The sequence below is a fragment of the Rhineura floridana genome, chromosome 8 (genome assembly GCF_030035675.1).
Source record: "Rhineura floridana isolate rRhiFlo1 chromosome 8, rRhiFlo1.hap2, whole genome shotgun sequence".
NCBI classification, from domain to species: domain Eukaryota; kingdom Metazoa; phylum Chordata; class Lepidosauria; order Squamata; family Rhineuridae; genus Rhineura; species Rhineura floridana.
The window spans coordinates 86474446-86489948 of record NC_084487.1 but is presented as its reverse complement, the minus strand read 5'-3'; the positions used below and the strand labels follow the sequence as shown (position 1 = coordinate 86489948).

At 42.5% G+C, this 15503-nt stretch overlaps 1 protein-coding gene across 2 annotated transcripts in view; it reads right to left on the bottom strand.

Annotated features, from left to right (window-relative positions):
- Window positions 1–8552: 8552 nt before the first annotated feature.
- The window catches only part of ZNF277 (zinc finger protein 277), a 50192-nt gene continuing 43241 nt past the window's right edge, over window positions 8553–15503 (bottom strand). Inside the window, exons 8-12 of one of the 2 annotated variants that reach the window (XM_061640011.1) lie at window positions 14979–15046; window positions 11695–11791; window positions 11166–11208; window positions 9917–10091; window positions 8553–8894 (exon numbers count right to left, since the gene is read on the bottom strand). In XM_061640011.1, the coding sequence (XP_061495995.1) occupies window positions 8702–8894; window positions 9917–10091; window positions 11166–11208; window positions 11695–11791; window positions 14979–15046 (576 nt within the window). In that variant the 3' untranslated portion in view covers window positions 8553–8701. Of the gene's footprint in view, window positions 8895–9916; window positions 10092–10201; window positions 10489–11165; window positions 11209–11694; window positions 11792–14978; window positions 15047–15503 lie in introns of those variants that run through there. The other variant, XM_061640012.1, reaches the window with a different exon arrangement.

The window sequence follows — 15503 nt, the reverse complement described above, 5'->3', positions numbered from 1 at the left end:
GGTGAGGGAGAGCAGAGAGGCAGATTTCTTTCTGCCAACCTGGGTGGGCTAGGGCAGCTAGTCCTGAAAAAGATGCCCCCAGGCAAAGACTTGTGGCAAGACTTTGATTTGGAGTTTGGGGCAGGAGATGAAGTGGACTGGCTTAAAGAAAGGGCAGCAAGTGGGAGGAAAATGGCTACAGTCTGCCGTGTGCTGATAAGGAAACAAACGGGTTCCTGGAGATGCATCCCAAGACCCTGCAGGCAGCAGCAGGGACCAGCTTGGACTGGGACCTCCATAAAGCCCCAAGAAAAAGGGCTATGTGGGCATGGTTTGGGGGTGGGGGTTGTGCTTATGGGACTGTGAACTGAGGAGACTGTGTACTGATCTGCTGTAGGAATTCTTCTGATGGTTGTAGTATTGCCTTTTGAAATGCTGCTGATTTGTGCTTTTTGCATGCTTGTGGGGATATGGGCTGTTTAATGATTTTTTAGGAATTGTGCTGATAGGTTTTTGCATTGCTATACTATGCCTTTTAGATTTTGTGTGTGTGCAACTGTTCAAGGAGAAAGGGAAAAATGTATGTGTGTTTGAGGGCTGCTATGCTATAGTGGCACAAGGCAGGACCTCCAGTACTGAGGCTGTAATATGGCTTAAACCAGGGCTGTGGAGTTGGAGTCGTGGAGTCGGAAGCAGTTTTGGGTGGAGTCTGAGTCTGAGTCGGTAGAAATGTACCGACTCCGACTCCGGCTTCAGAATAAATTTTGATTGAGAAATTTTTTAAAATATAAATTCAAAATGTCAAAGAAGCTTTCCATGAAGTCAGCTGTAGTTGAGCATTTCACCATAACTCAAGATAGAAAACATTTTGTGTGTCAGTGTATGACACAGGACCCAGATGAAGACAAATGCTGTGATGCCAAGATCAGCGCATATTCAGGCAGCGATAAAAATGCTCCTATGAGAGCTTCCAATTTAAAAAGACATTTACAGCCCTTTGCAGGGCTGTGGAGTTGGAAGCAATTTTGGGTGGAGTCGGAGTCAGAGTTGGACAGTACAAAAATAGAGGAGTCGGAGTCGAAGGTTTAGCGTACCGACTCCACAGCCCTGGCTTAAACATGTCGGGAGCTCACTATCTTAAGGAAGAAAAGGAAGAAGAGGAAGCCTAAAGAGAGAGCAGTTAATTCAAAACTTGCTGTAAAGGAATGGACTGTTTTTGTAATTTGGGTGGAAATGCAACTGTATGACTATGCTTTTAATGAAGTGTATTACAATGTCTTACTAACCTGTATCTTTCTTTATAGGAAAAGCTATTATTCTGTTGTTTGTTTGCAGGTCTGGCACAGACCTTTGTCAGGGAAGGGGGTAGTGTTATGGGTTTGGGGGTTGAGACAGATGATTTCTATGAGTCCCCTTCCAGCCTCTGCTTTGGAACCCTGCACTGGAGGTGGGCTCTACAGCAGAGAAACCTGCTCCGCTGGTCAGATGAGTCTCTTTTGTTAGTTTAATACAGTGGTCAGGTGAGCTAATGGGTCTATCAAGTGCCTATTAACTGGGCCAGGGAGATCCTATTGTTATTGAACCTCTTCAAGAGACCCCACCCCCTCCTGGGGCCTAAGAGAGGCTTGTGGTTTTTGAGTTGAGTGAGGAAAGGCTGGGAACTGGAGACAGGCGGAGAGCCTGGCTCCCTGCACCACAGCTTTAGGATGCCTCCTGTAAGCCTGATGGAAAAGAAAGATCTATAGGACTGCTGATGCTTTGAACCCCTCCATCTTAAGCTCAGGTTGGAATGTGTGTAAATAAACAAACCATATTTCATAAAGACACCACAGTCTCTGCTGGCCTTCTTTCCATGGAAACCAAACCCTGGGTAAGCACAGGGATCCCTGGAGATCTCTCACCGCTTGGAGATTGGGGTGGCGTGCAGCAGTATCAAAAGCCTCTGAGAGATCAAGTAAGAATAACAGGGTTGCATTCCCCTGTCCTTCTCCAGATAAAGGTCATCCATCAGGGTGACCAAGGCTGATTCAGTCCCATAACCAGGCCTGAACCCAGATTGAAATGGGTCAAGATAATCTGTTTCATCCAATAATGCAATTCTTGCAATTGTTGCACCACAACCCTCTCAGTCACCTTCCCTAAAAAGGGGGTATTTGTGACCAGGCAGTAGTTGTCACAAACCAATGGGTCCAAAGTGCGCTTTTTGAAGAGTGGTCAGATCACTGCCTCTTTCAGGACAGCTGGAACCGCTCCCTCCGCAAAGACGTGTTGACTACACCCTAGATCCACTCAGTCATGCCCCCTCAGCAAGTTTTAATAAGCCAAGAAGGACAAGGGGTGAGAGGACACGTTGCTGGCCGCATTGTCACAAGCATCTTGTCGACATCATCAGGCTGCACCCACTGAAACTGATCCCAAGGCAGATGTTGCACTGGATATCTCACTGGGGTCTATAGTAGATGTGGATGAGGCATCAGGATTGCTATGGAGGTGAGAAACTTTACCCTCAAAGTGCCTTGCAAACAATTCACAGTGGGCCTCCGAATAATCTAAAACTCCATGATGTCAACAATACAAAGAAGAGCCACTGGACGGCTACTTGAGGATGTGATGGGGGTTATGTTTTACTCATGCCCAATCAGCCTCACAGCATGTATTTTGCCCCTTGCGCTGTAGCCATCACCCACCCTGCTTCATTGCCCTTAGTTCACTGGTGTACCAAGGTGCAAACTGGGTTCCACAATGCTGGAGAGGGGCTCAAGGGCAACCGTATTAAGAGTCCAACGTGTCTCATTGTTCCACAGCATTACAAAGGCTTCAACAGGGTTATCTGCTCTATCTACTGAAAACTCCTTCAGACCATTCAGGAATCCAGTGGATTTCATTAGCGTCCAGCAGCAGACCATCTTAATCTGTCCACCATCCCTGCAGGGGAGGATTGGAGCCGTTAATTTAAGCTTCACCAGGAGGTGGTCTGACCACGACAATGGGGTGATGTCCATCCCCCCATTTCCAGACCACCCCTTCCTCCTTCTGGAGAAAAACCAAATCAAAGGTGTGCCCTGCCCTAGATAACAACTAGAGACAGTTCCATGGTCGTCACTGAGGCCATGAAGTCCAGAGCTGGAACACTAGAGGCAGCCTCAGCAGACATTGAAATCACACAGGACTATCATTCTTGCCTCCCCCAGTACCACAGCTGAGACGGCCCCCGCCAGCTTGGTCAGAGAAGCTGATGATGGTACACCAACAGCAATCCTGGTTTACTGTTTCCTTGGCCTGACACCAGGTGAACCAGCTCCAAGACAGAGTGGTTTCCTGGTGACTACGGCAATCCCTCCCCCCTATCCCTCCAGCCTGTGCTGGTGCTGCACCAAGTATCCAGGTGGGCAAAGCTGGTTCAGATCAACTCGTCCCAGCTCAATCACCCAGGTCTTGGTAATATCATTCAGGATAAGAGAATCTGCGGCCTTCCGGATGCTGTTGGACTCCAACTCCCATCATCCTCGGCCATGTTGGTTAGGTTCATGGGAGCTAGAGTCCAACAACATTTGGAAGACCACAGATTAGCCATTCCTTATTTAGATTATATGTTTGTGGTTGTAGGAACTGACATTTTCAGTGCATTTGTGCAATGCAAGGAAGAATGTGCTTTGTAATGCTTATTATATCTCAGATCTGTAATTAAACTCTCCATAAGGAGTTTTTAATATTCAAACACATTCTGAAACCATGCCAGTCCTTTTCCAGTGTAAGAATTATAGCCCACTCTTAAGCATGTTTTTTCAGCAATACCTTCTATTGAATTAAATGGGATTTTATCTTAAGTAGGCAGGCATCAGATTGTACCACTTATCACAAAAATGCACTAGCAAACTAGTCTTCAAACATTTTATAACTGAAATTTATTGTTCTGGCTTTAACTGGGACTTTGAAGACTGCAGGCTAATTGTGTATCTAATATCTGCAGATGGATGCAGGGATAGTGCTTGCATTAAAAGTATGCAAAGGGAAATTTGGACAGAGGATGACCACATATGTTTTGAAAGTACAGTACATTGAAATCACAATGAATAAAGCCAGACAGCATTAGCACCACTGTTGGCCAGACTTGGTACTGGTTGAAGGGCCCACACTAGGCTGATGTACTGCACTACCATTCACCATCCTCATTGCCAGGCCCCTGGATGCTTTGCAGTGCCTGTGCTGCTTTTGAAAGCCAAGATTAGCTCCCATCTACAATGAATGCCACCTATCTTGAATAACCCAAAATGCAATACCTTGAATCATATAGTTTTTTCACAGATCTATAGTCCAGGCCATTGCATTTTGGATAACCTAAGATGGAAAGTGACCACCATGGACGGGAGCCAAGCTTAGCTCCCATTCACAAAGTATGTCCAGCGGCCTGGTAGAATATGGGGAGTGCCACTGCTGCCCAAGCAACAACAGCACCAGAGAAAGCTTGCAGCAGCCCATGTTGGAGGGCATCATCACCACCACTATGCCAAGGCCCTCCTCCCCAGAAGTCTGTCAGTAACCCTGAACACTAGAAATCTGTTTTCACCACCATACATGAGAGTAAGGTCCTCCAAGTATGCAGAGTACTGAATTTAAAAATGTGGAGTGTATAAGCTGTTATAATAAGCAAACTTAATATATGAGATAGTCAAATGTCTTTTATGTTAACTTATAGTTTCTGTTGTTTTAGGTGCACAAGTGAATTGGTAACAGCCTTTCCTCTTTCATAAAACTGACAGGATGTTGATGCCAGAAGATCAGGCAGGGAGTAGGTCGAAGGAGCTTTTCTGCCCATCAAGTAGGGATCTTCAGCTAATTTTAAAAGGTAAAAGGGGTATTCTTCCCTCACACAATTATCATCATGAAGAGCAGGGAATGTCCCCACATTGGGAGGAGAGCCTAGTGTACACACATGGATTCCACACACATTCCAAGACTCTCCGTGATCAGGCTAGGGCTGTATGGTATCGTGGGCTGTATGGTATCGTGTGCTATATAGTATGTCTGCTATTACATCGTATATTCACTTATTGCCTAACCTGCAAAACTGAATTATATAGTGTATTCATTTCCCACTGGTGCATTTTTCAAAACTCTTACATTTGTCATCTTCTAATGCTAGATTTTTCTCCCTCCAACATTTTACTGGATTGGTATCCATAAGCCACAAAATACATTTTCCCAATACGCCTGAGAAGTGGATTTGCCAGCTCTGCCTAGGCTTCATGGATCTTGTCCGAGCATGTGATTCCATGTCTAAGGCAACTGGGGTGTGAACGCCCTGGAACTTCCCATACCTCAAGTTTAAGCTTGATATTGAACTAATCTCCTAATGCCTTTCATGTCAAAATGGCTTTTGTGCAACCTAGCTGCTTATGGCCCAATCATAAGATGCGAAGTCCCCCCTTGCTTTATTACTTTCAGCATTTGCAGAGGATTATCATCATTTCTTCCTGTTGCAATGTTAATTTATTCATTTATAGTACATAGATTCTGCTCACTGCAGCTTATATGGCTGTTTATCAACCCAAAAGATTCTAAAAATATATATTTTTTAAATTCAAAGTTTAGTCCAGGAACAGCTATCACATGCAGCCCATACAATGCCAGGATTATTCAGGTAGCTTTTTTTTTTTGCTATGATGCCTTTCCTGGTGTCACCCTGCTTACACAATAGGAGCTCTCTCCAATGGCAAGGATATAGGATGGATATAGGATGGAGCAGCTGCAACTCATTCAGCCTGTTATAAAGGCAAGTCCTCTCTTTTAGGGTTTGGAAAGGGTTGGTCTGAAAGGCAGATGTAGTGCTTCTGTTGGTAGTTGACATCGCAGTCCTAGTTGCTGCTTCTACCTCTGGCAAGGATAGCTCCTGCAAAGCTAAGTCTCCCACGTAGCCCCTTGTGCTCAGATTTTATAGCCACTCAGTGATGGAAATATGGCAGAATATAGTTTTGCACTTTTCCAAAATGAGAGGCATTTAGAGTCTCTCACACATTTGAGTCAACAAAGCCATCAGCTTTGAGCTTGGTCTCCTCCTTCACATTGACATGGAAGCAACTAACACAGTCCCATGTTACAGTATTTTTTTTTTTAACTACTAACTTTATATCTACCAGAGAGAGAAAATAACCACATAGGAAATTTCAGGGACAGCAGGAGGAAGGAAGCCTGTCCCTTAAGTTAGAACGTCCTCCTTAGGCATGGAAAATAAAAAATTGCACTTATTTGACTTAGAGTACACTGAAATACAAGATACAGAGAATGGAAACACTGACATACCAAATGCGTCTGCTCATCCATAAGCCACTGTTTGCAATTTCATTGGAACGTAAGGAAGCAGGTTGGCTCTGACTTTTATTTGTCCATTTAGCCCAGTATAGTCGGCTTTGACTGACAGCAACTCCCAAGCTGGTCTTTCCATCACCAGCTACTTCCTTGTTTAAAATCTAAAAAACCCTGAAGATGCCAGGAACTTTTGCATGCAAAGGATGTGCTCTGCTGCACTGAGCTTTGATATCCCCCCCCATAACATTGAATAGTTGGTGGCTTTTCAAGTATTGTTCTTTCCACTGTTCTTTCACCTTTCTCTGAAGTACTCAGCTTCCTCCTTTCCTTTCCTGCAGCTTACACAACCAGCTCCTGCTGCAAAAGGCATTCACCACTTGTTCATTTTGAAACATCCATTGACTCCCTCTCATGTTAGCCATGTTACAACTAAAAAGATCACTCCCCCCAAAAAAGAAACTTCTGTCAGCTTCCCTTAGTTGTGGACATGCATCTTGGTTCAGCCATACATTTTCTTAAGCTTTTTGCCTGCATATTTCCAAAATATAGTTGGTTTCAGACATTTGTTTATCCAGCCACCGTGTACTTTCAGCTGCTACTTTGGCACAGCAAGATATTAAAACAAATGTCAGTAATAACAAAATAGCAATGAACTACAGATCATGACAACAATGGATTAAAATATAAAAACAACAAGAACACTGAAAATTAGAAGCATCCCAGTTTTGCCCAGGTCAAAGCAACGATGTCTTGATATGGCTTCTCAAGAAGAGAGATGGAGCCAAATGACATGCCTATCCCATGTCCCCACTTGTTGCACTTTAGGTAGCAGTGGGGCAGGAGTATTTGGTTAAGTTGCTACAGATTCATGGAAGAATTCCAACCCAACTTTGATTTTGTTCTTTATATATTTAATTAGTTAAGCATTTTTACAATGCTAGAATACACCATGAGCTACAAGAACATCCTTCTACCCCGCCCCCTCCCTTAAAATCCATCATCTTTGAAGAATGAAAGGAGACAGGGAGAGGGGTACTAGCCATAGGAAGCTTTTGGTACTGGCTAATTGCCTTGTACTATCCACTAGGATTACAAATGGCTCTCAGTTAGATCTTTCCTGTTACCGGATCCTTTTAACTAGAGATGCCAAGGATTGAATCTTGAACCTTCTTCATGCAAATCATGTGGTCTAACCCTGAGCTATCGGGCTAAGAGTAACTGAATAAGAGAGCAGAATTTTCTGATTTAGCCACTCCTTTACACCAGGCCAAAGTGTGAGCTGGAAACATATCCAGTTCTAATCTCACCTTAGTCATGAACTCAGTGGATGAATTTAGGCAAACCACCGCATCGTAGCTTCAGGCCCCATAGCTCCAAATCCCCTGCCTTTTTTTCCCCATTCCCACTAGGAATATCAATATCCCCCTAGCCAGGTTTGGCTTTGTGGTGCATATGCTTGATCTCAACATGGATATTTTCACTACCAAGAAGATCTGTGGCAAATCTAGGCGTTTGGGGAACCCCACCCTCAGCCATTCCTTTTCCAAAATAGTCCCCCTCACTTTGAACCTTCCCTAGTGTTTTTTCCCCTTCCTTCTACCTTGACCTCTTACTGGTCCAGGTCATGTTTTCCTCTCATTGCTGCAATCAGCATCCAAATAAAGTCAGATTCATCTCAGCACATCACATGTACAAAATACAAGAAAGAAAAAAAATACAAATTACAGAAATTTAAGACAATGAAAACGTAACATTTTTTTAAAAACCCAAAACTTAGCCAAATACATTCTATCTTCCCGGCAAAGGGCAGTCCCCAGAAAGATATCAGAAACAGCATAAGTGATGGGGCAAGGCAGATGAAAAAAGCTAGCCCCTTGATGGTCCCAGCACAGTCACACCCCTGAAGCAGTATTTTCCCCTATCACCACCTATACTCGCTTTAAACAAGATATTTGATCCAAATAGAAGCTGAAATCCTATTCTGTTAATCAGACTCTAAGCAACATTATATAACAAATGAAGAGCTATGTTGTCTCCTTCTTACATCTGTAAAATGGCAGCCATACACTTTGTTTTACTGAAGATGTACAGCTGAAAAAGCATCTGTACCAATAAACACGACAGTTTTCTGATAGCTAAACCAGTTATGTAGCACAGTAGCTACAATCCTAAGCATAGCTTATGAATAAGCCTAAATGAATACAATTTGAGTCAATAAACAAACTGTAAGTGATTAAAATACAAAGTAACAAAGAATGAAGACAAGATTTGTTTCAAATGTTTATTTTTTATTTGAGCATCTAATTCAATGAGATGATCTGTTACAATCACAGACTCAAACTGTTAAGATTACCAAATCACCTTTTGCTTTGCAAGGCAATTGGCTGCATATTAAGAAAGACGCTTCACTTAATGATCAAGGTTCTCCGTTATTTATCTCCTCTCGAAGAAGTTGATTTAACACACTGCTCCGTTTGAGAGCCTCCATGTTAGAAATATCCTCACTAATGACAGGCACATCCTCTCTCTGTTTCCCAGCTGTCAATTCATCCTCACTATCCGAGAGCGTGCAGAGAAGAGTATCATTTTCATAAGTAGGAAAATAATACCTAAAAAGAAACAATTTATTTATCTATTTATTTAATTTAATTTATATACCGCCCTAAGCCCGAAGGCTCTCTGGGCGGTGTACAAAAATAATACCTGGTCAGTCAAAGACCCTCTTTACATACCTACCTACCTTGTGGCATTGGTGCTGCTTCCCCATGGCATTACTTTATTGTTTGTATACCCTGGCTGACTGAGCTCAGTGTGGGGTATGTGTATGAATATTGCAACCATGTAGGTGGGGCCAACCGAATAGAAAAGATCTGTATAATCTGAATCCTCTCACATGACTGTAATTCTTATGCATGTTCCCCAGCAGTGTGGGGAGCGTTGGGGGGGGGAAGTAGCTCTAATATTTGGGTGTGCATGCACCAGTATGCATACATGCACAATACCCTTTGTTCCATATAATCAATGCATTTAGTCATCAGAAATTCTAGCAGGAATTTATGGGCTGTTTAAGGTAATGATTTTGGATATTCTTTCAGGATGCCCAGTTTGTGCTTGGTGTAATGATCACTTGGTTCCATCCAGTATAATGTACTGAGTGTTCGCTGTCAATCACCTAGAACTCACAGCCATAATGAAAATGTAACTTTGTGGTTGAAGAAAAGTCATGCACTGACTGATATACTGCATTCCTTGCATCGTATCATTTGTGCAATGTTTTAACCAAACAAAGTGGACATTGCATTCTGTAGTCCTTTCACTCTCAGGGTATGTGGCTATGTGTAACACTTGTTTAGTTTTCAGAAAAGACAAAGTAGGCCCAAATAGCACAGTGAGAGAGAATGCTTAACCATAAGTCTTGATTCAAATGACATGCTAAGCCAAACCTTGGCTTAGCTCAGCGCAGCATGACAGTAAAAAGATCTGGGTGTAGCAAAGTGGCTGCAAGCTCCTCTCCTGGAGCCCACATATTCACATGGTCTCAGTAAACCATAGTTTGGTTTATTGTGTCATGTGAACCAGGTCACTATCATGCACTGACCATAATGATGAAGAAAAACAAACACACTCTTACTGTGGCTGATCCCACATGGAACTGGCTGGTAGAAATGCTATATGTTTGGTCTCTTCCATATGATTTACCAACTCCCTTTTTGATTGAAATTTCTCCTGGCAACTGTAACATCGACACTGATGGACCTCTCTTCTGATGCAGTTCACTAATTTAACTTGCTGATAGAAATTCAAACCTAGCAAACGAAGAGAAATTTAAGCAGGGGGTGGGGGGAAACTGGAAGACACACAGCTGAAACAAGTAGTGAAGATAGATGTATTGGCCCATTTTTTTAAAATTCCAAAATCCATATTAGGGCAATACTTTTATTAAGCCAACCAACATATCACAAAATCGTGTGCAAGCTTTTGAGTTCTTCAGAATTCTGCATCAGGCCAGATGGTAAGCAGAGCTATAGGCAGGGCGGAGAGATGTTATTTTTGCTTATGTTGAAGCCAGGGAGTCTGCATTTGTTCACAGTCTGAAGATGGAACAGGGAAGGAGGTATCAGACATTCTAGTGAGGCTCTTTTAGGTACTGGGTAGGTATCAGGTGGCACCAAGGCCTGCATAACAACAGATGATTCACCATCTCTGGAAACATAAGAACGGGTTGTTATCCCTAAGTCTGTCTCTGTCCTTATGCGAAACACCCAAGTATAGTGGAAAACCCAAACAAGATTATAAGAACACAGAAATGGGCTTAAATAAAACTATGAACATGTGAAAACATTAAGCAGAGTAGACATTTTTAGCTACAAGTTTGCTGGTTATATTATAGATATATACATTAGAGGCTATCCAGCAAGGGCCAGTTAGGCTGTAATCCTAACCTCACTTATCTGGGAGTAACCTCTACTGGACTTTCTGAGTAGACATGGCTAGACTGTGCCATTAAGACATTGTGCCATTATTTTGATATCTTCTGCGCTGGAAAAGGAGACCTAACAGGCTTTTTGAAAAATAAGATGTGTCACCCATTTAGCTGGATGGCTTAATTTCCATAGTGGTAAACTGCAGATGCAACGTTAAAAAGAATTTAAAAATTAGGGAGAGAAAATGGGACTTAATCTCCTTGCTATAATGTTTTTTTGAGAACCACTATGAACAGTTAGCTAGTGGCACCCCTTTGACATTCAGAAAAACTCAGTTCTGCCATAATGGAAGAACATGGGAGTCACATAGAGTGACATATGGTTCCCTACTTCTAAAAAGAAGGAGCATTTCTAGAAGCACCAGATGTTTCTGACACAGTATATGCTTTCACTCACCATGCTGAGTCTTAATTTTTAGCAGGCCAAATCCATGAGCCTCCTGGAATTGGAGAAGAGTAAAATGAGGTTCCAGTTAAGAATGTTTCAAAATGGAATTCAAAGTTTATAAACAATAAACACATCTAAAAAAGTAACCAGATTAAAAATGACTACTTTGTTACTGTTTACAATCTGAATGTTCTTAATGTTAGTTCAGTTACACCATAGCAAACAGCATCACAGTAAATCAAACTATTGTTCCACCTAGCACAGGACTGTTTTACTCTGCATGGTATTTGCCAGTGTGCTCTGCTGAAGCTCATATAATATAAAGTAGCCTTCTCCAGATGCTCTGGACTGCAACTCCCATCAGCCTTGGCTAGCATAGCCAATAGTCAGGAATGACGGGAATTATAGTCCAAAACATTTGGAGCACCATGTTGGGGAACAATAGCATATTTGGACTAAAACAGGGCACCCTAATACAAATTATCCTATCTCTTTTCCACAGCAAGATCTAATGTAGAAAGTGGTATGTGCCTCTTACCTCCATGTGAACATAGAGTTTTTCTGTCGTGTCTGTCTGCTTCTCACAGAAAAGGCAGACTGCACAGACCGGATGTTCTTCCCAACCAGACCAGTCTCTGCAAAGAAGCATTACAAAAAGCCACTTGTAATTGCCATTTTGAGAAGGTTTCCGAAAGATATAAAGAAGCTGCAGACATGGGACCAAATTCTACTTTAACTTCTCTAACATTAAAGTAAACGGGGATCAACTTCACAAGCTTTAATGCAGCTACATCAGCGTAGGTACATAATATGCTCAGAGAGAGCAAAGCACTGCCCTTTTCCATGGAAACTGGAGCTCAGCTGAAATGGAAGGAAAAGCTATTTTACAAAAATCTTCACCAGCTTTGAAAGGGAACTCTCTTTCAGCAATGTTTTGGGGTTGCAACAAAATGGCTAGAGCAGTCTTCCCCAGCTTAGTGTTCTCCAGATGTTTTAGATGACAACTCCTGTCATTCTGACTACTGGCCAAGCTGGCCGAGGCTGACGGGCAGCAGATTGAAGAAGGCTGAGCCAAGTCGTGCAAGTAATCCTTCCCTGGCCAGGATCTCCCACATGACCAGAAAAGAAAGCATTACTTTGACTGAGTGAGCTTCATTTGCCAATTTGCAATTCATTTGGAAAAACAGATTTTGCTGCTTGAAACCAATCACAAGGGGGCAATTTTCTTTTTAGACACGCTATTCTAAATTCATAATGATTTCATTTATTACAAATTATGGATTAGACTGCCACAAGTGGGACTTGCAACAAAAAAGCATTGCAATGCAGAGTCTTCCTGCAAGTCAGCCATGATACTTCATTCCATTCGCCCACCCATCTCCCACCACACAACCCTTAGCATTCCGTAGTCACCAGTGGAGATTGTTTGATGTCAGTGGGGCAATGAAACCACCCGGGGTTTAGTCTGAACTTTCAAGGAGCTGTCCAAGATTCTAAAATCTCCTTGGCCAGCTCCTTGAAAGTTTGGACTAAAACCCAGAGTAGATTCATTGCCCCACTGATATTGGAGGTACCAGCCTCCGCTAGTAGTCACTAAACATGCTCAGCCCTTTTTGGGAGGTCATTAAGGGGCTTGTCCCCCTTTTATGTTTTTCCACAAAGATTTTTTGAGCTTCTGCAAACCCCCTTGTTTCTCAGTGGTCCCATTTCACCCATTTCTCAGTGGCCCCATTTTGCCTACATTTTGCTGATTGGCAGTCAGCACCCAAGCCTGCAGTTGCAGGGAGTGATAGCATAGGTTAACTATAAGAGTGCATGTTATATTGGCAGAAATTAATTCTAAGAATTAAGTAGGACCTCCTCTGAAGTAGGTCTTACCATCTCCATCTGAAGCTCACTTCAATTCTACAGCCCTTTTATATCAGTGTGTCCCTCTCCCCTCCCCCCCGCACTAATATGTGGTCAGGCATCCCTTCTATAAATCCAACAAGAGCAGGCAGCATTTTCCCCCAGTTATGCAGACTGGACTAATATTTATTATTTGATAAGGTAAACAATTCGTTACTGCTACACATCAAGCAGAAGGATAAGAGTGTGCTTACTTTTAAAGGAACATTTTACAAAGGCATATTTCCAGGTCTATACTAAAATGTAAGACAATATTTTGTTTCAATAGAGGATTTCTTTTCTCTTTCAGGTTGCTCAGACTATGCCATCTCTATAGCAATCAAAACCACTAGTTAGTGGCCATGCTCTGAAATAACAGCTAGAAAAGGAACTGTATTCTGTTCACACTAGCTTAGTTTTACCTTCTCTTAACCTCATTTCCCCTCCCCACACACATACCATTGCCCCAAATTTCTCAAAACCTGAAATGAAGGCTTGAAGAACTGCTGTGAAATTTTGTAAGGTATATCTTTTGAGGCAAAGCTCATTTAGAGTTGAGTATATTGGTGGAAACTCAGTTTTTATTGTGTTAATCTTCCCTAGGGCATGAGTGGACTCATGGTCCTTTGCCTTCTTTCCCCGATTCATATGGGCTTTTAAAAAAAGAAATTAGGCAAGTGTGATATGATTGGCTTTTTAGAAGGACAGAGGAATGCCCATACAGCAATCTTTCTGGAAATGACAAACATTACAATATACAATTATAATTTGGGGGGCTGGGAGAGAGAACACATGGCAACAGAAGGGCCAAAAAGGTACGTGAAGGGCAAGAGATACCATCTATCATTGTCCTGACTGGAACTCAAATGTGCACAAGATAAAATTCACAATCTCTTCCAAGTTTTAACATATTTAGTGGGAAGAAATCTCTAGCCTTGATTCAGGACTAAATATGAGAGTCTGCTATTATGGGAAGGGTTGCAGCTCAGTGGTAGAGCACATGCTTTGCATGCAGAAGGTCCCAGGCTCAATCCCAGACATCTCCAGGTAGGGCTTGGAAAGACCCTTGATACCCTGGACAGCAGCTGCCAGTCAGTGTAGATGATACTGAGCTAGATGGACCAATGGCCTGACTTAGGATAAGGCAGCTTCCTATGTACTCCTACGTTCCTACCCTATGTGCTTTTAGGGAAGGGCCATAGCTCAGTGTTGGAGCACATGCTTTGCATGCAGAAGGCCTCATGTTCAATCCCCAGCATCTCCAGGTAGGACTGGAAAAGACCCCTGCTTGAAATCCAGAAGAGCTGTTGCCAGTCAGTGTAGACAATACTGAGCTAGATGAACCAACAGTCCGATTCAGTGTATGGCCATTTCCTATGTTCTTACTCTAGGAGGTACAAAGAAACAAGCGGGGGTGCACTCTGGTAATAAAATATGAGGGAGCGGGAGTCTTCCAGATGGCTGCTTCTGGAAACTTCTCTGGGGGCAGGCATAGAGTAATTGAACAGCATATTTGTGAAAACTAACAGTCAAAGTAGATGTGATGCTGGAGACCCGCAAACAGGATGACTCACAGTTTGGGTTTCCCCCCCGGTAATAAGGTGTAGCCATGAAAGACTGCTATTTGTCCAGTGGAATGTGGGCACCTGTATGTTGACTTTGCAGGGCAAACAGCAGCTGGAGTAGGGGAGAACACTAACATCATTAAAGAAAAAAGTGTTGGCAGAGGGTGGGTGTGTTAAACCATCCCTTCTTGAACCCTGCTGCTCCCTTCTTTTAGGTCCTTTAAAAATGCTAGGGACAGAGGATATTCATACCTATGTTGTCCCTGAATGTCATGTTTTTCCTCCCAGCATAATATTATCAAACCCACAGGATACATTTTCCACCTCCCTAAACTTTCAACACAAAACACACAAAAATGCCTCCTATTACTCTTCCTGGTTGTCTAATAATTCTCGGTCATCTTCTGACTGAACCTCTTCCCAGGACTTGCCAAATTCCTGAGGAAACAGAAAAGAAAAATGCACTGAGCAAATATGAATCCACTATACCTCAAAAATAGTAAATGCTCCAAGTTGATAGTTCAAGGTAAGGCCACACTATTGCTCCTATGTGCAAAATATCTGTTCTACATTGGAGGTAGCAAAAAAAGCACAAATCAGTTCATTTCTCTTTGTAAAAAGAATTGTATTGCATTGGTAACAGTGCAAAGAGTTGAATGCTTCATCATGGGTGCATGTTACAACATACAGGACACTGAACTACAGCTCCAACTTCTCCATCATTTTATTATGCAAGCTTCATCATGTAGCTTCATTTCACCAATTATTTTTTGAAAAAATTGTTACTCCCTGTTCATTTGATGCTTATGCCAAAAGGTTCTCTCAGCACTGGTATATCTGGGGACCCTGACATTCCATGAAAATCAGTCAGATATTTTATATATATCTACACCTG